This window comes from Chiloscyllium plagiosum, unplaced genomic scaffold (genome assembly GCF_037043375.1).
Source record: "Chiloscyllium plagiosum isolate Xiang-an unplaced genomic scaffold, Cpla_swu_hap1 HiC_scaffold_6, whole genome shotgun sequence".
NCBI classification, from domain to species: Eukaryota; Metazoa; Chordata; class Chondrichthyes; order Orectolobiformes; family Hemiscylliidae; genus Chiloscyllium; species Chiloscyllium plagiosum.
Window position 1 is genome coordinate 84115262 of NW_028270144.1, and position 26917 is coordinate 84142178.

General features: G+C 36.9%; 1 protein-coding gene across 3 annotated transcripts in view; it reads left to right on the top strand.

Annotated features, from left to right (window-relative positions):
* Nucleotides 1-26786, top strand: part of mphosph8 (M-phase phosphoprotein 8) — a 48233-nt gene extending 21447 nt beyond the window's left edge. For 2 of the 3 annotated variants that reach the window (XM_043691883.2, XM_043691884.2), the window contains exons 5-14: nucleotides 2700-2951; nucleotides 4106-4231; nucleotides 7645-7733; nucleotides 9793-9933; nucleotides 14757-14843; nucleotides 17121-17275; nucleotides 19460-19614; nucleotides 22232-22362; nucleotides 24607-24690; nucleotides 25879-26786. In XM_043691883.2, the coding sequence (XP_043547818.1) occupies nucleotides 2700-2951; nucleotides 4106-4231; nucleotides 7645-7733; nucleotides 9793-9933; nucleotides 14757-14843; nucleotides 17121-17275; nucleotides 19460-19614; nucleotides 22232-22362; nucleotides 24607-24690; nucleotides 25879-25920 (1262 nt within the window). In that variant the 3' untranslated portion in view covers nucleotides 25921-26786. The remainder of the gene's footprint in view (nucleotides 1-2699; nucleotides 2952-4105; nucleotides 4232-7644; nucleotides 7734-9792; nucleotides 9934-14756; nucleotides 14844-17120; nucleotides 17276-19459; nucleotides 19615-22231; nucleotides 22363-24606; nucleotides 24691-25878) is intronic. The other variant, XR_015757443.1, reaches the window with a different exon arrangement.
* The last annotated feature ends 131 nt before the right edge of the window (nucleotides 26787-26917 follow it).

Consider the following 26917-nt stretch of genomic DNA (forward strand, 5'->3'; position numbering starts at 1 on the left):
TATTAATGAGTGAGTTATGATCTTGCAAGGTGCCTCCCATTCTGGACATTTTAGCCTTTGCTCCTCTTTCTTTTAGGAAGATGATTCCAGAATGCTCATTGGAAAGCTCATTGTCTTTCTGAACATGATGAGTGGCTAGGGATCTGAAAATTTTCAAGTTCAAAGATTTGTAGAACCTTTAAGAAAATTGAAATGGCAAGGAGAAATTGGTCAAAACATTGCTACAAAGACCAGCTGCATGCTTCAAGTTTGAATCATCATAGTAATAATATTGTGATATCTAACTCAGTTGCACGTAGATTTCTCAGGGTAACCATGATTACTACATCATATCTAAGAAATGCACACCAGCTTCCCTTTTAGTGTGGTAAAGTGAAATAATGGTAATAGCTGGATGAGTTGTGGCCTCTTAAAAGTAGTCACTATGATGGATAGAACAAATTCACACAAGCAATGTGATTGTTTTTGTGTCTCAATCCTTTAGATCTCTCTGTGACTCAACTAAATGAGATATTGAACTAAATGTAGGAACAAATTACTGCGGATGCTGGAATCAGTACTAAAAACAACAAATGCTGGAGGTCACAGCAGGTCAGACAGCATCCATGGAGAGAGAGCAAGCTAACATCTTGAGTCAAGGTGGCTGTTCATCAGAGTTGAAGTAAAGTTTGGAGGGGACAGCATTTATGCTATTTTTGGGATTGGGAGGGGGAAGGTGCTGGGGGGTAGTGAGTGTAGGTTGCCAGTGAAGAAAAGATGTTGATAGTTCAGATTAAGTGATTGGCATGTGAGAATTGCAGAGCAATAGTGTGTGCCCTTGAAAGGTCAGTAAATGGGACGGGGAGAGGGGATTGCGTTTTGTGCTTCAAAACACAACAATATGCAGCTGAGTATCTGTTAATTTATTAGTCAATTTGCTATTGAATAGCAGAGCATTGAGAGCAGAGGAGGGTCAAGTAAACTTGAATGCTCCTGAGACAGCTGGGAAATTTGTTGATTTAGGTTATTTAGTTTTTTTAAAAAACATCACTTGGTAGTTTCACTCTTTTTTGTAGGTTTGTCACTGATCATGAATACACAGTTAAACAGGGTGAACTTGTTTAGAAATTAGCCATTTAATATGAGAGTGTATAAGATGCACTGGCTTTGCACAGATTAAAGATAGGCAGTACAATTATTCAGGTATGAGATTGAAGTTGAATTTTGAGGAGTACTTTGGCATTTTCCCAAATCATTGGTACATGTTGCTTACCGGGTGGAAAAATAATTTTGCTTAGCAGAATCTCCAATCCGGTTGATGAAAAAATATCTTAAAAACTGAAGGCCAGTCAGTGCATCTTGCAGTGACTTGCTTTTAACAGTTTAAGTCAGACAGGTAAGAACTAATATTTGCTTGGAGCCACACTGCTTGAAAGCAGATTTCCAATATTCATAACTGCAACTCACACCACCCCAAAAACATGCCTATAAGCTATAGTAGGATGTTGTCATGTCTTTGCAACTTACAGGAGAGCATACACTCATTTTGCAATAGCCTGTTTCTGTTGCCTGCTGCATTTTTTCAGGCATCATCTGGTAAAACATTTGGAGAGTGATTTGTTGCATGTATGAAGAGATGACACAAGGCTTACCACCAGAATTGTGGCTAAATGTAGCAGTATATTCTGGTGAAGTTGGCAGGGTATGTATGAATTTTGATGTCATTTTTCATTTCTTTCGAGTCTTCCATAAGAAATTAAGACTGACTGATTCAGTAACCCTTTAAGTATGTAACCCTGACTGATTTCCTGTTCATTCTGGCCTACAGCCCTGACTTTGTGTGGAGTGCATAATTGCAGTGCATATTGACAATCTTTGCCACTAATTAGCATACTTTATTTGAGAGGAAACTGTGGAAGTGAGCCATCCACTCTGTCCCACCTTTGACCCCACCCATTGATTAACATACAATCTAGCCCAGGGTGCTTTGAAAATTAAAGTAACTAGCTGCAGTGTTATAATTTCTTATTATGCATCACAGTTGATTTCTGATGGTAGATAGGCTAGAGCAGTGGGATGTGTGGATATTTTTGGTTTGGGCGTTTGAACAAAAATGGTCTCATTCATTGTGTACTTTTGCCTTTGTCGTTGATTCTTGCTGCTTTTAGTCGGTGTGACTGGCAATAATATTCACTGACACAGATATTCATAACTGTGCTGTGGATGTTGGAGCAACATGCAGGTATGTAATTGAGGCTCTGGTTTTCTGATTATAGTTGTATAAGCCTGTCCTCACGATAAAGCTGTCGGTTTTACAAATCAGCCAGAATTAAACAGTTTAACCTTCCCTCCAAACAACTGTTCATGACAGTTATTTTTACATTTCAATAAATTATCAACATAAGATAAGTACTTCTCTCAGACACTGGATTACAACCAGCGAAAGTCAACTTAATGAAATAAATTAAGAAAATGTTCAATGTTGCCAAATTAGTTTTTCAGCAGTGATTATTGCAGGATTAATATTTGCGGTGTTTTACATAGGGTTGCTGATTTTATACATACAAAGCTATTTTTAAAGTGTATTGATTCCTTTGAATGCTGACAAGGCTTGAAAAAGGCCAGTTAGATTAAGCTATAACTATAAAGTTCTTCAAATCCTATCCATATGCAATTTATTGTGTACTTATTCTGTTTTTACCACCTTTTTGCTTTTATAGATAACAGAGAAATGAAAGGTCTTTTTGATAAGTTCCTGATTCCCTTCACTGATTCAACTGATGATGATGACAGGGAGAATAAAGACTCAATTTCCCAAGGTTCTAAATTTGATGGGAACCGAACTAAAGGGAAGAAGCAGGTGGCAAAAGATAAGAAAAGTGCAAAGGAGGAGAGTGATTGCAGAGTGCAGAGTGGAATTGAAGAGACTCAAGAAGTTCTTGATACCATGTCTCAGACCGAGGAAAATCCAGGTATAAACCAGACATTTTCTGGTCGTTGCAGAAGTAAATTTTATTTATTACCTTGAGTTACTATTTTATGAAATGATTGTATCACCTTCTCATTCCTCAGATGATTTGTTTAAAACTTACTGTACTATCACATCTTAATTGTTCTAGATACTGTTTTCTGACGGAGGTATAGTTTTGGCATCAAAGTTCCAAAAAAGTTGAGCTCCCTCATTCTTATTTACATTAGAAAGGATTAAAGATAAACTGATAAAGATTAAAGATACACAGCCAGGAGAATATTGCTAATTTAGCATAGACAAGGGGGTAATGCATTTTGTTTTGAATGTCTTCATCCTGCACTCTGTTCACTCACTGTATAGATGATCATGGTATTCCAGTCCTTGTAGGCATGTAATCTGTTGGGAGAGGTTGAAAACCTGGGTCCAATATTGGAGAACAAAACTAATTCAAAATGTGTCCAGGACAGGACATACATCATGTTTTCTTTATAATATGACCCTTGCTCCTAATTGCTACTGTTATGCAGTGGGTCAGTGTACCTGCTGGCAGCCTATTCCAGACACTGAAAAAGAACACCTGTTCCATGTTCACTGTATTGCTCCTGTTGAAAAGCTAAATTAATGTTTCCTAAGTTACTTCATTTTGTGAAACTGGAGTAATATACCAACAATCATGCACCCAGCCCTTGCTTTCCTTCTGTAAACCACTGTTGAATTACCTACAATCTACACTGCACATGCTCAGGTTTAGTTCTTAAGTTTGTATAAGTTTTAAATTAGAAATTATTCTTCTAGCTCGCTCCCTCTGAATGTTTTACAAGAGCATATATATTTCCAGCCTTGCAAGAGGACCAAACTTCGGTACAGTACTTATGGTGTGCTATAATTCAAGACTTCTACAATGACGAGTAATGCCTTCTTGCTGTATTCTATGAATACAACCCAGTATCCTATTAGCTTGAGCAACAGCTTTTCTGTATTGATCACGAACTTTCATAGACTTTTGAACCGTTACACCTCAATCGTTTCCTCTTTGAACTACTTTCAGTGTCATTGCCTGGAAATTAAAAACAATTCCAGTTCTCCATTATTGTACTTATGTAGCAATAAATTGCATTATAACTGTTAATTTTATTCCTCTTTCTAATGTTTTAGATGGAAAGCAGGAAATGCTTAAATTGGGTGTGGACCTCCAACTTGATTGGATGACTTTGGAAGATTTTCAAAAACACTTGGATGGAAATGATGCCTTAATTTCTGCACCAAAAACAATATCTAATAGTGAGTTTCAATAAAACAACTTTTAGAATTAGTATTGACAGCATATTCAAATCATTACAAATTAATTTAAACTATATAAGTTACTTGTTTGCAATTAAAAGTTTTTGAGTTAAAGATTACATTTGGGTTAGTAATGTATATGTGAAATAATCTTTGGATATATGACATGTATTAATATTTTGTAAAAGAGTACAATACTGAATTCAATTATTTTAATCAGTTCATACTATTACTTCAAAATGTTTTCAAATTATCATAATGTCTTGCAAAGAATTGCACAGGTCTATGAGTAATTATTCAAAAGTTCTTTTTCTGCATTGTTAAAAAGTATTGAAATTTGACAGATTAACAATTTTTGGTAATTGGATGTAGAAATGCTTAAAATGGCTTAAATATTTTTTAAAGATATGTGGACTGTTGAACTTGTCAACGCTATGATCTTGGGTTTAGATGTTGAATAATCCAGGCAGTTCATTGTTAACATACAAGTCCTGCTTCAAACGTCAATACAAGTACAACATTTATCCACATAATAATCTTACAGTTGAGATCCAAGCTCAGCTATCATTTTATAGACTTATATGTAAAGGAGGATGAGTTTGAAATATTTCTTAACCTTGCCTCTGACATCATATGATAGAATAGTGTGCTAAAGCAGGTTTTTTGCCAACTGCACCCCGAAATATATTTTTAACAAATGAAGGACATTGATGTGTTCTATTTCAAACTGGATAGTGTGCATCAGACAAATTATTTGACCACTTAATTAAAGTATGCTTGTATGCTATTGAAAATAATTCTTTTATGGACTATGAGCATTGCTGACAAGAGCAACATTTGTTCCCTCATTGCCCTTGAGAATGTAATGTTGAGTTGCTGCCTTGAACTAGGGAGTACCTGCGTCAATTTTCTGCATAATTCTGTTAGGAAGAGAGTTCCAGGATTTTGTTCTAGGATCTTGATCTAGTAACAGTGAAGAACTAGTAATTTAATTGCAAGCAAGGATAATGTGTGATTTGAGAGGCAAGTTGCAATTGACAGTTGTTCCCATGCATTTGCTGCTCATGCCTTTGGGGTTCAAATGATGCTTGGCAATTTGTTGCAATGCATCCTGTATATGGTACACACTACTGGAAAAAGTGAATGCTTGAGGGAGTGCCCATCAAGCAGAATTTTTTTTTCTTTTGATGTTGAGTTTCAAATGTTGGTGGAAGTGCATTCATTGAGGCAAGTGAGGAATGTTCAATCACAATCCTGACTTGTACCTTATAGATGATGGACAAACTTTGAAGAATCTTCAAGGCATTTGACAAGGTTTCACATGGTAGGCTGGTTAGCAATGTTAGATCATATGAAATCCAAGGAGAGCTCGCCATTTGGATACAAAATTGGCTTGAAGGTAGGAGGCAGAGTGTGATGATGGAGGATTGTTTTTCAGACTGGAGGCCTGTGAACAGTGGCGTGCTGCAAGGTAGTGCTGTGTCCACTGCTTTTTGTCATTGATATAAATGATTTGGATGTGAATATAGGAGGGATGGTTAGTAAGTTTGCAGATGACACCAAAATTGGTGGTGTAGTGGACAGTGAAGAAGGTTACCTCCAGAGTACAACAGGACCTTGATCAGAAGGCCCGATGGGCCAAAGAATGGTGGATGAAGTTTAATTTAGCTAAATGTGAGGTGTTGCATTTTGGTAAGGCAAATCAGGGGAGCACTTGCACAGTTAATGGCAGAATCCTGAGAGGGGTTGCCAAATAAAGAAACCTTGGGGTGCAGCTTTATAGCTCCTTGAAAGTGGAGTTCCAGGTAGGCAGGGTAGTGAAGGTGGCATTTGATACGCTTGGGTTTGATTGGTCAATGCATTGAGTATAAGAATTAGAATATTACGTTGAGGCTGTACAGGACATTGGTTAGGCCACTTTTGGAATACTGTTCAATTCTGGTCTCCCTGCTATAGGAAAGATGTTGTGAAACTTTCAGAAAAGAATTACAAGGATGTTGCCAGGATTGGAGAGTTTGAGCCAAAGGGAGAGGGTGAATAGGCTGGGGCTGTTTTCACTGGACTGTCTGAAGCTGAGCGCTAACCTTTATAGAGGTTTATAAAATCATGAAGGGCATGAATAGCCATGGTCTTTTTCTCAGGATAGGGGATTACAAAACCAGAGAGCATAGATTTAAGGTGAGGGGGAGGGGGAAACATTTAAAAGGGACCTGAGGGGCACAAAGGGTGGTGCATGTATGGAATGAGCTGACAGAGGAAATGGTGGAGGCCAGTACAATTGCAATATTTAAAATGCGTCTGGATGAGTACCTGAATAGGAAGGGTTTAGAGGGATATGGGCCAAATACTGGCAAATGGGACTTGATTGAGTTGGGTTATCTGGTTGGTGGTGCGGATGAGTCGGACCGAAGGGTCTGTTTCCAAGCTGTATGACTGTTATGACTCTGAGTCAGGAGGTGAGTTACTTGAGGCAGAATTCTTAGCATCTGACTTTCTCTTGGAGTCACAGTATTTGTGTGGGTGGAACATTTCAGGTCAGTGGTAACCCCCGGGATATTGATGTTCGGGGATGCAGTCATGGTGACGACATTGACCATTGCACTGTTGCTGTTGTCTCATTCGAAGTGCAGATTACTTGATACTTGGGTGATGCAAATTGTGATGTATTTGGGCACAGATCGTTTCAGTCTCTAAGAAGTTGCAAATAGTGCTAAATTGTTTAATCATTGGTAAACATTCCCACTTCACATTTTGTTTTCGAGGAAAGGTCACAGCAATGTTTGGGGACTGAGATTATTGGCCTCCAGCAACCACAATCATCTACCTTCCTTCATGCTAGGTATGACTTCATCTAGCAGAGAATACCTCCTGATTCCTATTGGTTTCACTTTTACTAGATCTACTTGATGTCATACTCAGTTAAATGTTGTTAAGGTCAACTCGTTTGCCCATGTTTGGACTAAAGCTCTAACAAGGTCAGGAGCTGAGTCACAGGGGTAGAACCCAAACTGAGTGTCAGTAAGTAGGTTATTGAGGGATTGAGGTGTAAGTACTGTTTGATAGTCTGTTAGGGACACCTTGCATAACATCATTGATCAACAGTAGACTGAGTTGTTGGCTGATTTTGGATTTGTTCTGTTTCTGTACTTCAACTTTTTTCCATCTTCCCCAATCTGTAATATTAAGTGATATAGTGTGAGCATGTCCATTCTGTTTTAAAGTACTGGAAAGCTGAATATGTCTTGTCTTACAGCACCACCTATCTCAAAGTGCTAATTTGTTACTATCCTCGTTATTTTGCTTAGAAAATGTAAATGTAGTTAAATCAGTTAAATGCAAATGTGAGAGTAAGGAAAGTTCCTAACTAATTAAAATAATTATTTTTACTTGATTTTATAAACTTGTTCATGTAGGTGTGTTACGTGACGCAGTAAAAAGCGGGAACTATTTGACCGTAAAACTGGCTTTAAATTCAAGTGAAGAGTATAATCTAGATCAAGAGGTATGTATAAAGTCATCGAATCGTGCAGCACGGAAACAGACCTTTTGGCTTAACTATTCCATGCTGAACAAAATCCTGGACTAACCTAGTCCTACTTGCCTGTTCCTGGTACGTAACTCCCCCAAACCTTTCCTATTTGTACTTATCTAAGTGTCTTTTAAAAATAACTCTGCCCGCATCCACTACTTCTTCGGGAAGTTCATTCTACACATGAACCACCATCTGTGTAAAACACTTGCTATACATGGAAGCACAATTTGTAATTCTCAAACAGCATTTTTGCAAATGCTTATGTTTCATTTTTCACTACTATTCCTTCGTGACCTGTCAATAGACTTTGATAGAATTAGAGCTGTGACTGGTCTTGCATGATTCTATTCTTGCCTATCGAGCTGTAGCCATAATATCTCTTGCATTGTCTTCTCTTCCGACTCTGACATTGCTTGTCCTTGGTGTTCTGTAGAATCTGTTTTGCTCATGACACCCAGTTCTACCACACTACTGACTCTTGACCCCTTCATTTTGTCAAGCTAGCTACTTTCACCTCAATAAACATCACCTGTCTGTGCCTTGTCTCAGTTCATCTGTTGCAACCTTTTTGTTATTGCCAGACTTAGCTACACCGCTTGTTCATCCACTATAACTTCATGTTTAACAAGAATCCCTGTGCTTGTTGGCCTATTTTCACCACCATCGCAACCTAAAAATGTTGTATTCTGTTCAAATCCTCCTATGTCTTTGTTTGCTTTTTAACAGATTTACTTCTTTCCTCCAACTCTGCTCGCTCATCCATCTTTCACTAATTTTTGCCTCACTTTTGACAGACATACTTTGTCTTATGGGCTATGAACTGAAGAATTCCCTTACCAAAACTTTCTTCCACTCCTCCACAGCTTAAAAGAATAGTCTTTGACTAAATTTTCAGTTTCCTGTCATTAATGTTATTTTTGATTTAGTGGCAAATTCCACCTTATTGTGCTGCTGTGAATATTTTTTCCCCCCTATGTTAAAAGACTCGTATACAGCGTGTTCACAAATTGCATTTATCTTTGTAGAATAGCTACAGTACAGAGAGGCCCATTGATGAACATAATTAATATTTTGTACTAAATACTAATTTAACTGTAGATTAACATTTTTTAATGAGCATTAGCTCCCATGATCCTTCATGATGGTGTTGGTTCTGGGTATCATCCCAGAACAGTGTCATCATTAATTGTTCCTTCAAATTATACTCCATTGTGACCAGAATTTTGTTTGTCTACAGCTGGAGTTTAGATGGTAGGACATGGTAACTAAAAGATAACAATTGATTTTGTGGAGCAAATTTAGTTTGACAGTAAGAAAGTCTGTTTTAATAAGTCTGTTGTAACTTTATCAATTTTGAAAGAATATATATTTCTGGTCGTGGATTTAAGCAAATTTATGTTGTTTAAACCGAATATGCGAGTCAAGAAATCATTAGTTCAAGCACATAATCCAGACAATAATTCTGTGTGGTCTTGGGAAAATGCTGTCTTATCACATGGTTGATCTACCGTTTTGGGCCCTGCTTGCCTCTGATCAATTGTAAACAAAAAAGTATTGCAATATTTTGAAGAACACGAGGAGATGTTCTCTTGTCTGGTTGATATTATCATGAAAAGTATTCATCACAAGATATGATGCATTGATGCTTCTAGGACTTGGCTGTGTGAAGTTTGGTTGCTACGGTTCCAACATTGACCACATGTCAACAGTACTTGCTGTAAAATGCTTGTGATATTCTAAGGATAAGGATTTTTAACTTTGATTTGGATAATTTGCTTCAAAATTACTGTGATCAGAAGAATTATAATGCTAATGATGGCATTGTCAGCATTACCTAAGTAATTCAAAAAAAAGCTAGGAAGCTTAGTCATGAAACCTGTTGAAATCTGAGAAAATAGGCTGGGAGCCAAGTCCAGGAGATTTTTCATCCCAGACATCAGATTTAAGCGGGGATAGCGATGAACATTCTTAATTCAGTTGAGTAATCTGCTTTGAAAATTTCATATTTTAAGAGATTTCCCTGTTATAGGACCCTAGTGGAATGAATCTAGTCATGTTTGCAGCTGCTGGAGGACAGGATGACATCCTTAGGTTGCTCATCAAGAAAGGTGCAAATATCAGTTCGAGACAGAAGAATGGTACAACAGCATTGATGCATGCAGCTGAAAAGGTAGCATTTATTATGCTAGTTGATCAATTACTTATACAGTTACAATTTATCTGCAGTTATAAGGCAAGCAAGGTAGAAGTAATAAAATTGATGTGCAATTAATTCCTTGCGTAATTCTGTTAAATAATAGTGCAATTTGATTTTAATAATTTTCTTCTATTCCGAACGTGATCATTCTCCATGTATTCTGCTCTGATATTTTATCAGTAACAGTTGGTTTTGGAAAATAATATTTGCATGTAATTTTTATTCATTGTTTTCTTAAAGTACTTCCCCTCTGATCGAGTCTAAGGATAAATTTGATCATGGTGATATTAGTTAATGCAGTACAAACTAGACTTAAGGGTTGGAAGCTTCTTGTTTGTAAAAGTTAGCATGTGATGTTCTTCTTTATCCTTTAGCTGTTGGTGTGTTAACTCACCATTAAAAAATTAAGTTTTCTTGGCTATTTTTTTGTTTCAGTGGAGTCATGTAAAAGCTCTGGAATATGATAATGATTTGTATTTACATACAAACTTAGAAATGAGAAGCTGGAGTAACTATTTGGCTCCATCAGCCTGCTCCTCTGTTCAGTAAGATCATGGTTGATCAAATTACTTGCTTATCATGAAGATATCAACTTCTGCCTTAAGAATATTTTTGTGCCCTTTTGAAGAAGAGAGTTCCAAAGAGTCATGACCCTTGGAGAGAAAAGTTCTCCTCGTCTGTCTTAATTGGACAGCCTCTTAGATTAGATTAGATTAGATTAGATTATTAGATTACATTACAGTGTGGAAACAGGCCCTTCGGCCCAATAAGTCCACACCGACCCGCCGAAGCGAAACCCACCCATACCCCCACACTTACCCCCTACCTAACACTACGGGCAATTTAGCATGGCCAATTCACCTGACCTGCACATCTTTTTGGACTGTGGGAGGAAACCGGAGCACCCGGAGGAAACCCACGCAGACACGGGGAGAACGTGCAAACTCCACACAGTCAGTCGCCCGAGGTGGGAATTGAACCCGGGTCTCAGGCGCTGTGAGGCAGCAGTGCTAACCACTGTGCCACCGTGCCGCCCAACGGTTACTATTAGAAATTTTGAATTTCTAATAGTAACCCTAGTTTGGTTTCTTCCCCCAAGAAGCAACATCCTTTTCACATGCGCCTTGTCAAGACTCCTCAGGATGTTGTATATTTTAATCAATTTCCCTCTCTAAGCACCAGCAGATACAAATCTAGCCTGTTAAACCTTTTTTCTCATCAGACAGCCTGCCCGTGCTATGGATTAGTTTTATAATCCTTCTCTGAACTGCTTTTAGTATATTTACAGCCTTCCTTAAATGAGGCTACCAGTACCGTTCCAAATGTGGTCTCACCAATGTCCTTTTATAACTGAAGCATTACTTCCGTATGTATGTATTCTAATCTACTTGAAACAAATGATGGTGTCCACTCACTTATTACTTGCTGTATCTGCAAACTAGCCTTTTGAAATACATGCACAATGACACCTTAATTACTGTTCGATCTCTGTCTAGATACTTCACTGTTGCTAATTCTTCCTGCCAAAACGGACTTTTATGTGTTTTGACATCATGTGGCTCGATCTGTATGGAATACCACTTGTTACATCTTGTTTAACAGAAAATGACACCATTAATCTATCCTATTTCCTGTTAGTCAATCAATCATCTGGCCATGCTAAAGGGCGGCATGGTGGCTGTGGTTAGCACTCTGCTAACAACTACCAGGTTCGATTCCAGCCTCTGGTGACTGTGTGGAGTTTGCACATTCTCCCTGGGTCTGCGTGGGTTTCCTCCCGCAATCCAAGGATGTGCAGGTCAGGTGAATTGGCCATGCTAAATTGCCTTTAGTGTTAGTTGCATTAATCAGAGGGAAAATTGGTCTGGGTGGGTTACTCTTTGGAGGGTCAGTATGGACTGATTGGGCCAAAGGGCCTGTTTTCACACTAGAGAATCTGATCTAATCTAGTACAATAGGCCTTACCAGAGCTTTTATATTTTGCAATAAATTTGGTATGGCACTTAATCAGATGCTTTCTGGAAATCTAAACACATCACATCTTATTTTGTCAATGAACTCTAATAAATTGGCTGAACTTGGCTTTGTTCACTCTGCCTGATTAACTTAAGTTAGTCCTTATGCCCTGCTATAATTTTTTAATGACTTCTAACATCTTCCCTTCTGATCGAAGTTAACTTCATGTGGCTGGTGTGTAGTTTCCTGATTGCTAGTTTACAAAAGTTATGCTAATTGTGAACTATAAATGTATTGGGGATACTTTAGAAAATTAGAACCAACACATCAACTATCTCACTTGTCAATCTGTGCTCCAATAGTTTGTTCTGTAATATTTTCTTGGTGTTTGTAGTTTTCTAGAGGTTCTCTCTCCCTTCTGTTTCCTGGTTTACAGGTACTTCTAGAATGTTCCTTATATCCTCTATAAAATCACTGTTTGCTTAATCTGCTTAATTTGCTTAATTTTTATTTTCTATTATTAATTCCAGCACTCGTTTCCAACTCACTTCTTGAACTCCTATTTTTAAGTATCTTCTGAAATTCTTGCTGTTTTTATATTTCCAGCTAGCTTGTACTCCTTTCCTTTTTCATGCTTTACTGTCTTTGCTAGTTTTTACATCCTATCTAATCCTCTAATGCCATCCATTTTTGTGCAAATGTATTTTTTTTCTTTGTTTTAATGCTATCTTTAGCTGTTCTAGTTAACTTCCATTGGCAGTTTCTCTTCTTGGAATGTTGCTTTCTCATTGGAATGTACCTATTTCTGTGTATTCTGAAATATTCCATTAAATGTCTGCCACTCATTTATCTATTTCTTAATCTAATTTGCCATTTGTTTTAGCTTCATGCCCTCATAATTTCCCTAGGCTTGAATCCACTTTCTCTCCTTCAAACTGATTAAGTTCAATCATATAGCAGTGGTTGCTACCTTAGGGTCATTTTCACCTGAAGTCATGAATATCAGATCTAATACCTGGTCTCTGGTCAGCCATGGAATATGCTGTTCTAGGAAACTGTCGTGAAAGCATTCTGTGAACGAACTTGGGCTACCTTTTGCTTGTCTGACCTTCCAATTCTATATGTAAATTAAAATCCCCCATGATAATCTCTGTAGCTTTCTGACAAGCTCCCATTATTTCTTCCTTTGTGCTCCACCCTATCATGTGGTTAACGATAGGTGCCGAGACATTACTGTCATAAGTGACTTCTTGCCTCTATTGTAATATCCTCTCAGTTTCCATGTCCTGATTTCCTGTGTTGGTCATCAATCTCCACTGTGCTTATTGGGTAATTAAATAACACAACCAACTCTCCACATTCTCTAGTTTCCGCCCCCACCCCCCGCCTCAATTGAGGTACCAATCTGTCATCCTGCTGCCATGTCTCTGTAGGTATTTATTTCTATTTGTGCTATTAATTAATCTCTTAGATTTCAAATGCTACGTGTTCAGATTGTTTTGTCTTGCTTATTTTGGAAGATGTCCTTAACTGTTGATTTTATTTTATATTTGCACTTATTCCCCTCTTGTTACAGTCTGTTTGTTGTTTCATCTATTATTTGTCTTTGTTCTTTGGTTTATCAAATTTTCCCAAATTTGATCCCTAATCCTCACTACTTAGTTAAAGAAACCCTTTTCTAGTTTTGCAGCTCACTGGAACTTCAGTCCCAGCACAGGTGTAAACTGTCCCAAAGGAACAGCTTCCATTTTCCCCCAGGACTAGCACCAGTGTCATACCAACCAGGACCCACTTTGCTCAGTCCTCTTTGAACTATGCATTTGTTTTATCTAATCTTGTTCACCTTCCTCTAATTTTGTGCTTGAGAGTTTGGTACATTTAAGGTTCTGCTTAATTAGCTGCCTAGCTCTTCCTAACTATGCAGCATCTATTTTGTTGTCTTCTATATGTCATTGGTACCTTCTGTATGTCATTGGTTAGATCCTTACCTTTGCTCATGTTCATTTTCCTGAGCAGGTATCCTGAATTCTTGCTTTGGAAAAGCTGCAGAGAACTGCCTCAGTACCCTTCTCTATACTGTCCACTGCATTCCTTTTTGCTCCTTCCCAGTTGAATGGCTTCCAACATAAAGAACCCATACTGATCCAGTAATATAATTTGAGAACCAGCTGATTAATGTCAAATTGTAGAGCATTCAGTGAGGCCTGAGATTAGGATTACATTTCCCATCCCTGAACAGAGGAATAGATATGTGAAACAATTATTTAGCTGAAACCGATAAGGGTAATGAATACAAGAATTAGCATATGTGGCCATAAGTAGTTCCAGAGTTAGTTGGATATTATGTGGAATATAAGTGTTGCAGGGACTAGAAGGAAACTGAAACCTTTTTTTTCCCAGATGAGGTGAGGTAGAGATTGTTAAAACAAGTTACAATTAGCATGAACAAGATGACCCTGAGTATTTTTTCTATTGCATACTTCTATGTGAGATGCACTGATTTTGTTCTTTATTTAAGAAAATGCATTTCCTTTTTATTGCCTTCTCCCTTGCTTAAAATCAATGACAGTCTTGCTTTTTAATGTCCTTTCTGTTATATTGCCACAACTCTCAATGAAGTGTTGCAAAAGACCATTTACATGCTATAGAGACTAAAGACTCTTATCTAAAATCATAGCCTATTACTTGAAGGTTAAAACTTGTCCTGATCATGATTGAAATAGCTATTATAACTGGAGACTTCTTACAAATTATCCCATTTAACTATGCTCATTAAATGTAGCACAATGTAAAATATGATTATCTAACCTGTTTTATTTCCTCTTTCACTACTTCCTTAGAATTATCTGACGACAGTGGCAATTCTTCTGGAGGCAGGATCCCAAGTCAATGTTCAACAAATCAGTGGAGAAACTGCATTAATGAAGGTATCTCATTTATTCTGTTGCTCCCAGAGTTTACAGAACACATTGTTTTGAAGCTGAATTTTGCAGAACATTGTATAAACAGAAATGAGTTCCAATTTGTGATTATTCCAGATATTATCCTCCCAGTATGCTCAACGTGACCTGTTGTTGGTATTTTGTAGGGTTCTGCATTAGAAAGAGAAGTAAACTTTGTTAATCAGCTTGGTCCCTCTTGCTCAGCTGTTTTTTTTTAATATAGTGCATAGACATTTATGTTTCCCTTGGATAAAAGTAGTGGTTGTGAGACTTCCTTCTTGTTGATCTTGGAGGAGCTTCAAAGTAGATCAAGAAAAAAGTTTATTTAGAATTATCTAAATCAGTCTTGGGATAATGTTGTTTTAAAACATGGCAACAAATGGTCAGAAGGCTGTCCATTTTAATTCAGAACGATTCTGTGTTCAGAAAATGCCAAGATGCAAGGAAAACAATATTCTGAATAGTTATCAGGGGTTGAATGATAGATAATAGTTGAGAAAGTTTTAGTAAACTTTTTAGTGGGAAGAGAATTATTATTGACTGGTAGGGCGAAGGCAGCTCAACATTGTTATCAGTGATAGAATAAAGAATATTGTGTGTGGGGCAGAGGTAATGATCTTAAAACAAGCTTTACATAAAGTCACAGGAGGTTAGATGTAGGGAAGGACAGAGGGATTTGTTAATCAGAGTTCTGAATTCCAGGTGTTGGTGAATAGGAAACTAATAACTAAATTTTGGACAAGGGCTCTTAATCTGAGCTAGGGAAACCATGAAGATATCACAACTGGGAATGGATTATCACTCCCTCTTAATCAGCTTCCTGGTTCTCCTGTGCTGAACTTTAGAATATGAGAGTGAACTTGCAAGTCACATAAAAGTGGATTGTAAGAGATACTATGTGTATGTAAAAAGAAAAGTGATTTGTGCAATCCAATGTGGGTCTGTTATAGTCTGAAATGGGATAATAGATAACAACAAAATGACGACAAAATGATTAAACAGCTATTTTATTTCTCTTGTGAAGACCGAACTGAATAAGTTCTCAAACACTAAGAAAACAATGAAGGACATTAATATCAAACAAAACAGAAATTTCAAGGTCACAAGGTAAATAGGCTATTTTGGACTGAAATGAGAAATACCTTAACTAAAGTGATGAATTTGTGGTATTTTCTGCAGCAGAAGGCTTTGGAAGCCAAGTTACTAAATGTTTTAATCATACATAATTACAGTTTATGAATAGATTTCGAGAGGCTGAGGGTGTTGAGGCATAAGGGGCGAGAGCAGGAGTATGATATTGAGATAAAAGAAGGATTAGCTTTGATCATGTTGATGGCAGTGAGAGCTCATGGGCCAAATGGCCTACTCCTATTTTCCGTTTCTAATACGAAGGTGGAGTGACCATGAAGATTTGAACATATTCAAGGTTTTTAACAATTGAGCTGAGGAGGTCAGTATGGAGATCGTCCACAAAGTTAAATTTGAAGGCAACAAATGAATCGTCAAACATTTCAGCATTAATAGAAGTTATGTAAAGGTAGACACAGGTGATATTATGAAATTTTGGGAACAAACTCCTCAATACATAGTTTCATATGCGATATGAAACTTGATTCTAGTTCAAATATAGAATTTAGGTTTACATCATCAGCTTCAGCTGGAGGGGATATGATTAGGATAGATGTATGGAGTTTTTTTGTAAGGGAAGAAGATGGCCATGCTTCTCTCAAAGTTGAGTAGCAAGTGATACAACAGAATTATTTCCAATTGATGAAAGGTAGAAAAGAAACGTTGATTTAAGGTAATTGGTGGAAGAAACCTAGCCTCCATGAGGAAAAGCTTTTAATGCAAGTTAGGATCTGGGCTGCACTGCCAGAGAGTTTGGTGGCAGATTCGTTTTGTAAATAAGTTTGATTATTATCTGCAGGGAAAACTTGTAAGCATGTGGAGAAATTGCAGGCTGGTGGGAGTAGTTAAGTAACTCTTACGTAGAGCTGTCACAAAATAGAGCCCATCTGTGCTTGTTACCATTCTGTGATTTTCTTCGGTAGGTGGTAGTTTCTACTAGAATAGAAAGGAGGTGATAGTGGGAAGCTTTAGGGACTGGCTTTGTGCGTAAATCTTATCAAGGGGTAAAATGTAAACAAGTGAAAATAAGAAACCCAGCGGTGATTAAAGAAATACTAACTAAAATTACATTATTACTTAGCAACAAAAGGAATATGATCAGATCACTTAATATTTGTGTTTTGCCTTTTGTAGGCATGTAAGAGAGGAAATGCTGACATTGTCAGACTTCTGCTAGAATATGGTGCAGACTGTGGCATCCTTTCTAAACACCAGAACAATGCTCTATACTATGCTAAACAGAGCAATAATGTACTTGTATATGATCTCCTGAAGAATCATGTGGAAACGTAAGTGCACCACCAGGAAAATTACATTCAGTTGGTATGTCAGGTGACTATTTCTATGGTTTCAAATGGCTGACTTCTTTCTTAATCAGTTCTTTAGAAGTGCAGTTTATGCTGCTTTGTATTATAATTTTTGCACTCTGGTTAAGTATCTTATGTATTCTCACAAGGGAACAGATTTTCACGTGTTAAGTGAAATCATCTGAAATCTGCACATTATTCAGCCTTTGGTTTGTGCAGAACTTCTGATCCCAAGTCTTTTTGCTTTGGCAGCCTGGATTAGGAGAGGTTCCTCCACATTGTGATCTAAAGACCCCTGCCTGAAGTGAGTTTGAACCAGATGACTGTTTTACCAGCACTCAATGTTTAGACTTACAAATACAGTCCCCATTGTTATGTCATGACATTTATCCTAAAAAGCCCACTTATTTTTGGCACATGATAATCAATTACAAAGAGTGCTGCTTCAAAGAAAGAGTCAGCAGCTATTAAAGTGCAATTACCTGTCCCTCTGGTCTACTTCCAATCAGAAGGATGTTGTGAAACTTGTAAGTCTTTCTGAAACTTTTCCAAGGATGTTTTCCCTGGAGTGTCGGAGGCTGAAGGATGACCTTATAGAGATTTATAAAATCATGAGGGGCATGGATAGGATAAATAGACAAGGTCTTTTCCCTGGTGTGGGGGAGTCCAGAAGTAGAGGGCATAGGTTTAGGGTGAGAGGGGAAAGATATAAAAAGGACCGAAGGGCAACTTTTTCATGCAGGGGGTGGTGTGTGTATGGAATGAGCTACAGAGGAAGTGGTGGAGGCTGCTATAATTGCAACATTTAAAAGGCAGCTGGATGGGTATATGAATAGGAAGGGTTTGGAGGGATATGGGCCGGGTGCTGGCAGTGGGACTAGATTGGGTTGAGATATCTGGTAGGCATGGATGGGTTGGACCAAAGGATCTGTTTCCATGCTGTACACCTCCGACTCTTCCATCTCTAAGCCTGGCTGAAGACATGATGTGGAGATGCTGGTGTTGGACCGTGGTGGACAAAGTCAAAAATCAGGTTATAGACCAACAGGTTTATTTGAAACGGCAAGCTTTCAGAATCCCTGCTTCTTCCTCAGGCAGCTAGTGAGGGAATTACATTGGACACAGAATTTCTAATAAAAGATTAAAGTGTTGTACAACTTATGCAAATGTATTGAACAAACCTAGATGGTTAAGTCTTTAACCTGCACTTCCATTCTAACTGATTAAAGGCTTAATAGCCATCTAGGTTTGTTCAGTAAATTCACATAAATTGTATGACACTTTGATCTTTTACTATAAATTCTGGGTCCGATGTATTCTGCTCATTAGCTGCCTAAGGAAGGAGCAGAGGCTCCGAAAGTTTGCGGTTTAAATAAACCTATTGGGGACTAAACCTGGTATCATGTGATTTGACTTTGGCTGTAGCCAGGAATGCTTTGCACAATATAGTTATAAGAAATATCAAAAACAGAGAAGCTCAGCATTTGTAGTCAGATCGCTGACAGCTAAGAGCAATGGAATGGCTGCTTCATGTCCTCACAGACTACCTATCCATTAATCACTTCCATTAAGAAGCAAAAGGCAAAGACTATCAGAATCAAAATCTCAGAACTGGCAGTATTTAACGAATAAGTTACCTTTTAAAGGTGCTAAAACTCTGAAATTAATCTAACACTCCTGTGAGTGAACATTGCATAAATGGATGTGATTATATGTTATGGTTACTGTGTTCTCGAAGAAAACATCTCTAAGAGAGGAGGAAAACAAAGTTTTGTTTTAGGAGGATGAGCTTTTCTGTTTATTTTCTTTACCTACATTTTTCTCTTCTGTCTTATTTCACTCCATGCACAACTGTAGCTGAGAAATATACATTCGGAACTGTTGTCACAATTGCTTTCATGTTTGCCAAAAGCATTCAGTACATAGCTCTTCTTCAGTCTTTTTCTTGCCTGTTTCCTTCCTATGGCTAATTTCCTATCAGTGTGGTTGAGATCAACTATTTAATGACGATAGGAGTCACTGGAACAAATGTGCAGCAGGTTGTCCTGAAGTTAATCCTATGAAAAGGACTCTATATGTCCTTTTCATGAAGTTTGAAAGAAACTGGTAACTTTCTAGGATATTTGGAGTTGAGAGCTTAAAAATATGTACTTTTTTTCTGACTAGTATATCTAGAGTAACAGATGAAACAATCAGAGATTACTTCGAAGCACGTCTGTCATTGCTTGAGCCTGTCTTTCCTGTTGCTTGTCATCGACTTTGTGAAGGACCAGACTTTGCTTTAGACTTCAACTATAAACCTCAGCACAATTCAGTTGAAGGTGAGTATGCTGCAATATAAAGATAAACCTCCTAATACTGGCTAGGATAGGCTTTGTTTGCCTATTTTCAAACAAATGAGGGATATCTTTGTCCAGTTTGGGGAATGATTTCAAGTAAAATATCAGGACTTTTATTTTACTTATAGCTTTTTGTTTCTCTTTGTCTTGAAGCATGCTTTCTATGCTTAAAAAAAAGCCTGTTTTTATTTCAGAACAGTTGTAATTTAAAATAAGAGACAAGTGTTGAACACAACGAGAAGTATGGGTCAACATCTTGGGTTTCAACCTTCAGAAGCGGTGATGTCAGACATGGAGTTCTTTGATACAAGTTAAAATCTAGTATTCCATAACCTTTAACTTCTGTGTTTTCAATTTCCAGTTTTTTCTTTGTATTGCCTTAAACTGGAGAAAACCTTTACACAAATTTAGTCGTTTAAATCTGGAATACCTTAATTGATTTGAAGACATCAGGACCTATATGGTGCAATATAAGCAGCTTGAATTTATATTTATTTCTCTGATTCAATGAAACTATATTTTAAGTTCATTTGAAATTAAGCAAGCATAAACTTGCATTTATTGTGTTCTTGGAGCATCCAAATCCCGGCAAGTTAAACACTTTTATATAAAGTATGGCAGTTAATTTGTGGGATATTGCTGCATGCAAAGAATATTTGAACAAGTAGACATTTAATTTTAAATGGTGTTCTGACCAATGTTGGCTCTGAGGTGAGGAGCACAATGGGAAACCCTCTGACAGTGCTGCATTCCCTCAATACTACATGAAATGTCCGTCTTATCATCTGTTCTACAATGAAGTTTAAATACACTTCCATAGTAGCTCTTAAATAGTGCAAAATTATTTGCAAGTTGTCTTGGATAAGAGCAAAATCTGCAATCCAGATATTGAGCCATCTCAGTTGACAACAGTACTGAGGCAATATTGGATTCTTTATTATTGGAGGTATGCCTAGCATAGTGAAGGATGATTGTAATTGTTGGTCAATCATCTCAATCCCAGAGCTTCATTTACCCGAGTTCATTGAGTCAATAATACCCTAAAGAAAACTGTTTCTTAAGTTTAATAAGAAAATTGTAGAGTACCTGCCATTTTTGGGAGTCCTTGCTAGCTTCCAGATGATTTTAAAATGTAAGTTTTATTTTATTCTTTCATGGAATGTGGGAGGTCAGCATTTATTGCCCATCAATGTTTGCCATTGAGAAGTGAGCTGCTTTCTTGAAGCAATATGTTACTTGGTGTAGGAAAACCTACATACTGTTAGGAAAGGACAAGTTTGAAAGTTCCTCTCCAATTTTGATTCAGAACGATCAAGGAGAGAGTTTTTTAAAAAAGAGTTATGTCAGCAGACATTATGTTGGGGCATTTAAAATGGTACTTTTCTTTTTAAAGAGACCCTGTCAGTTTAAATAATAGTCTGCCTTTTGATTCTTCCTACCAAAGTACACATTCCTACAGTAAACTCCCATCTACCAGGTTTTTGCCAACTTACTCAAACTAATGTTTATCTTGTGCAGATTCCTTGTGTCTTAATTGCAACATGTCCTACCACCTATTTTTGTATTGTCAGCAAATTTGGATACATTACAAATTTGCACCCTCTAAGTCATTAAGACAGGTAATAAATAATTGAGGTAAATTACTTATGAATTGTTTACTTATCAATTATTTACTTAATATTTTCTGAAAACATATCTGACTGGTTATTTACCCGTACTAATTGAAACTGATTTAACCTCTTCAATTCAGATTACGGAATAGAGGGCTACATATCCAAATTTGCTGAACCCCAAAGGTGGTTGAAGTAGTATAAATGGGAAGCATAAAATTCCAAAAAGGTATAGATTAAGTGAGCAAAATCCTCAAATGGATTTCAGTGTAGGAAATTGAGGTCAACCATTTTATCTAGAAAGGGTAGTACAAAGTACTTTGAATGATGAACATTTGGAAATTCTGGAGACTTGGGATAGCAGTGCTCGAGATATAATGGCATTGGAGTGACACAGATTTACTAGAATGATACAGCAATCCAAGAGTTCGAAGAAGAGGTTACACAGATTTGGGTTGTATTCCCTTTAATTTAGCAGGTTAAAAGGTAATTTGATCAAATCTTTCATCGTATAGAGTGGAACTGAAAGGGTAGATCGAGATTATTTTTGCTGACTAGAAAAGTTAGAACAAAACCTTTCAGTTATCAAATTAGAAACTATTTGCCACTCTGTTGAAGTTTGGGACTCTTTCTGCAAAATAGTCGATGCTTGATCAATTTTAAGTCTTGATCAGTCAAAGTTTTGTTAACCAAAGGCCTGAAGGAATATTGTTATTGACGACAGTACATGTTCAAGAGCTAAAAATTACCCACTTGTTCCTATGTTGTTAGTTACAGCTGCTTTTGTTCCTTTTTTTGCCAAATGCTATTTAATTTAACTTTTAATATTTGGGTGGCATTTCTGGTTTTTGTTTGTGATAGACAATGCAAGACTATGGATGAAATGTATTTGAGAGGGCACATCAGCAATAAATTGCTTGAGGCAGCATTTGTATTGTATTGGCACTCATGCATTTAAATTGACCTAATCCAGGACACTCTTTCTGTAGGAACTGGGATTCTACTCTTTATCTTTCATGCAAACTTTTATAGCCACGACCATATAGTGGCTAAACTCTGTGGATCCTGCAGTGTTCAGGCTGTTATTCTAAACGATAAGTTTCAACTCCCTGTATTTTTGGTAAGTCCTTGCTTATCATTTTGTTTTTTAAACCTGATTGGCTTATATCCCAATTTAGTACCTTAGTATAAAACTGGCTTTGTTAAAGCAGTACCATTTTCATTTCCATTAATTTCAATTTTATGTTTTGATAATGATTTGAAAATTCATTTTCTACATTTGAACCTATCAGACTACTTACAGATATGCTTCGTACTGAAATAACTACAATCCGAACAAATAAATTGAAGTAAGATGCATACTGTTGATATTACAGGGGGTCCTCAACTTATAAATGCTCATACGTCTGAGCGCAATCTCATACAGGAATGTAATTTTAAAGATCTAACGTGAACATTTTCTTTGCTTACGAATGGTTCCTTTATGTTGTCCTGCATTGTGTTCCAACTTGCTTGCAAATCGATTTGCTAAACAGACTCTAGAATGGAACCTGTTTGCAAACTGGGTTCTGCCTGTATATGAACTTCACAGCTTTTTAAGGAGCATGTTAATCAAAATTTCATCATTGGACAGACCTAGAATATTGTTCCATTTCAGAGAACTGCAGCCTCTCTCCCAATAATATAATTTAGCTTCCTGTGTGCCCTCTTTACCAATTTTCATAGCAAATGCATAGTTTTAATATCAGAAAACTTGTGGTATAATGTCATATAAATTGTGCATTAATGTACAGAATTGTAGTTCACATGTTGTAATATTGGCAATCACACAGCACCTGTACTTGAGTTGTAATTAACCAATTCTGAGTGAAGTTGATAAAATAAATGGAAATCTGAAAAAAAACACATGTTGGAAATGGTCAAGTTGGGTAGCATCTATGTAGAGAGACAATTAACATTTCAGATTGTAATCTCTCTAAGACTGCAAAGTGTTAGTTGATTACTTTGCTTAAAGCCAATTATAATCACATGCCAGGGAAGAGAAATAAAGGACAAAGGTTGATGTTCAGTTAGAAAGGCAGCAGTGATTTAAGTGACCAAAAGCTATGATGGTGAAGGTATAATGGTTTAGAGAAATGATTGGTCTAGAGAAACTGTAAATGGCAACAGAATGAGTATTAACACTTCATCGATGCTCATTTATATTTTGAACATTACAACCTGAACTTGTTGAACTTTATTTTGGGGTTCAAGTCTGTAAAGTACCTAATTTAGGAGTGTTGCTGTTCTTCAATCTTTTATTTGAATTGACTGAAACAGTCGATGCACCAGATTGGAAATGAAGTGAGAATTAAAATGGCAAGTGACTGGAGTTGGGGATGGAACAAAGGGCTTGGCAAAATGTTTGCCAAATGTTATTTAATTTCCCTTATTGTAGAGGATCTGCATGTGAGCAGCAAATAAAAATAGATTGAAATAAGTGTAAGTCACTCGTACAGTAGTTCAAAGGCACTGATCTGATCTTGGGAACTTTTGGATTGCTCTGCAGCCACTTAACTGGGAGGAAATACTGAGTTGCTATCTTTGGCTTGTAAATTGGTTAAGAGTTTGTATCCAGCAATGGTGACCGTTTTCTATTTGGGGGCAAGAACTGATTGTCCCCCTCATCCATACATTAATGATAATGTAAGACTGGAACAAATAATCTTCTATTTTGTCCCATACAAACCGGTTCTGCCAATTCCCATAATGACTATTTTATTTAGAGAAGGTGAAAGGAGAATTTTCTGTATAATGACAGGTGGGCAGAGGAAAGGAGGTGAAGCAAAGCAAACTGTTTCATTTTGCGTACATAGCATTTTTGAATCTTGTAGTGATAGACATAGACCCTTCGATCCATTGAGTCTGCACTGGTCAAAACCAACCAACTATTTTCTAGCACTTGTCTCATTTGCCTGTACAGTCCTTGCAGATAGAGTTCCAGATTCCAACCACAACCTGGGTAAAAATATTTTCCTTGCATTCCTGCCACCCCCCACCCCCCTTTTGCACCTTAACTTGGATTTATACCCCTCAATTTTATTCATGTCATAGTCATATCAATCATGTGCTCTGCTCCAAGGAAAACCAGTCTATCCAATCTTTCTTTCTTAGCTTAAAATCTTAGTGCTCAGACACATTTTGGTAAATTTCCTGTATCCTTTTTGTAGTGCAATTGCATCCCTCCTATAATGTGAATTTTATACACTATAAAACCTGCATTTTAGCACTATGGGAGGTTGTGTACATTTTAAAATAGTCTTTAAGGATTTTTTAAAGTTGAAACCTAATTTGTGACTAACTTTAATTCCTTTTTGTTTTCCAGGATAGTCATTTTATTTATTCTTTCAGCCCAGTGCCTGGTGCCAATAAGTTATTCATTAGACTTGCTGAAGCACCCACTGCTAAGGTAGGATTATATTGACGTATTGGCTGAAACTCTGGAAAGTTGAAACAAACATTTTCAAACTCTGAAACAATCTATGCAATCAGAATTACAGTCTGGCAGTAGAACAAGCAATTCACTCAATTTTTAATCTGAATTAGCAAGAAAATTGGTTTACTCCTGGTATAACGCTACTTTCAACATAAACTAGGAATACAATTTTAACTCTTAAAAGACGATGACACTTCAAAAATAGTGATTTGTATGATTTGTGGCTGGTAGTAAACTCTGCCAGTTGGATGGTTTTGTATCATTTCAGTTATTGAGTTAATTGAAACAAAAAAACAGAACTCTAGATGTGGGAATCAAACAAAAGAAATCGAAGAAACTCCGCTGGTCTGGCATTATCTGTGATGAGAAAGCATAAGTCAATACTGAGACCAGTGCCCCTTTAAAATATTCATATTCTTTATGGCTCTCAGTTACCTAGTCAATCCCATTTCCTTGCTCAATCCATTATAAAACTTTCTGGCTTACTTTCTTCAGAGGCTAGGCCAGTTTCCTTTTGAACTTCTTTCTTCCCTCCATTTTTGTGGACAGTGAATTCTAGGTCCTATTTTTTTTTTTTTAAATTGTTTTTATAGATTTAATATTGGCAAAATAATTGTCCCTCGTCTTTGTATTAGATATAGAAACATAGAAAATAGGAGTAGGCCCTTCAAGCCTGCTTCATCATTAATTGATTATCCCAACTCCATAATTTGTTCCTGTTTTTTACATATAGCCTTCGATGCCTTTAACCACAAGTACTATACTTTCTCCTCTTTCAAATCATAATTAGCTAATGGGAATAGCTTTTCCTTCCCTCCCTTTGCTGGCATAATCTTGTACATGTTTTCTATCAAAGCTGCCCACAGTCTCCTTTGCTGTGAATGAGAGTAGCCCCAGCTTTTCCAACCTAACTCTTAATTAAATCTCCCCCATCCCCAGAATGAGGATCCTTGTATCCTTTCTAAACTATTATGACCAACTGGATGCAGTACTCCATTTAGAGTCCCATCAGAGTTCTTAAGCGCCTTTGTAGTTCCTATGAGATTGCTTAACTCATTTATTTTGTTTATAATCTGAATATTACCATTAAAATGCTTGAAATAAATAGAGAAATGTATGAGTCTAATGTTACTTTCTAATAGAATGTTGCTTTTGTTTCAGGTAAAGCTGCTTATTTGTGCATACAGAGTCCAACTCCAGTGAACCATGTGCCCACATTGTAATTATTACCTACAAGTAGAAAAACTGCATCTGAGCATTTTTTTAAAATGTATGGCTCCTCCAGGACAGTTAGAATTTTATGCTGCAATGTTTGAAAATTCTTAAATGGCAACTTCAGAAACATTGCATTAAGTTTTACAGACTGTAGTTGTTTTTTTAAAAGTTGTCTTTTTGTAGGTAGCAGCCGCTTTATTGTGAGGAGATAACTGTTGCAGAGTCACTTGCCTGTGTAAAACCTAACTGTATTTAGACTTTCCACAATGTGGAATGGAGTGGTTATATATTCCAGACTGAATATTTACAAAAGGTACATATGAACAAGTTCACTTTTCTTCTCTGTTGAGGTTCTGCCCTTTTCTAACTAGGTACTAATTTTTTTACTTGGCTAACGTCACTTACCATATAGGGTGGGGAGATGATCTGTTCTTTAGTCTTCACCACTTATGCTGAAATACAGTGGGAACACCGGGATGGGATCAGTTTCTTCTTTGAGAACCTCTCATGTACCGTAGCATATTTGTTCACTGGTGTGCTACCTTTACAAGTTTGTTTCAAGTGATTTTGTATTTATGAATCTGTGTAGTGTATCATGGTGCAAAGCAGCATTTTAAACTAAGTATTCTGGCATTCCTATTAGACATCAATGTATAACAACTTAATTTGAAAATGTTTGTAACATGCAAAATACCTAGCAAATGATTCAAAAAGTAATTCAGTTCAAGTTGTGTATGAATTTACTTGTTTCACTATTGGTTAGGAACCAGTTACCCATCTTGTTTGTTTATTTTAATTCGTGTTGTAAACTCTTTGGTATTATTAGATTGGCTTTTGATAAAAGCTGTTACAATGATTCTTTAGCTTTTTGTTTTATTTAAAAGGGAAGCACTGTTATATGATACAGGAACTGTATAATATTGCATGTTTTAAAAAATGAACATTTTACACAACATACATCTCCGGAATGTGCCTTGCTATTCGT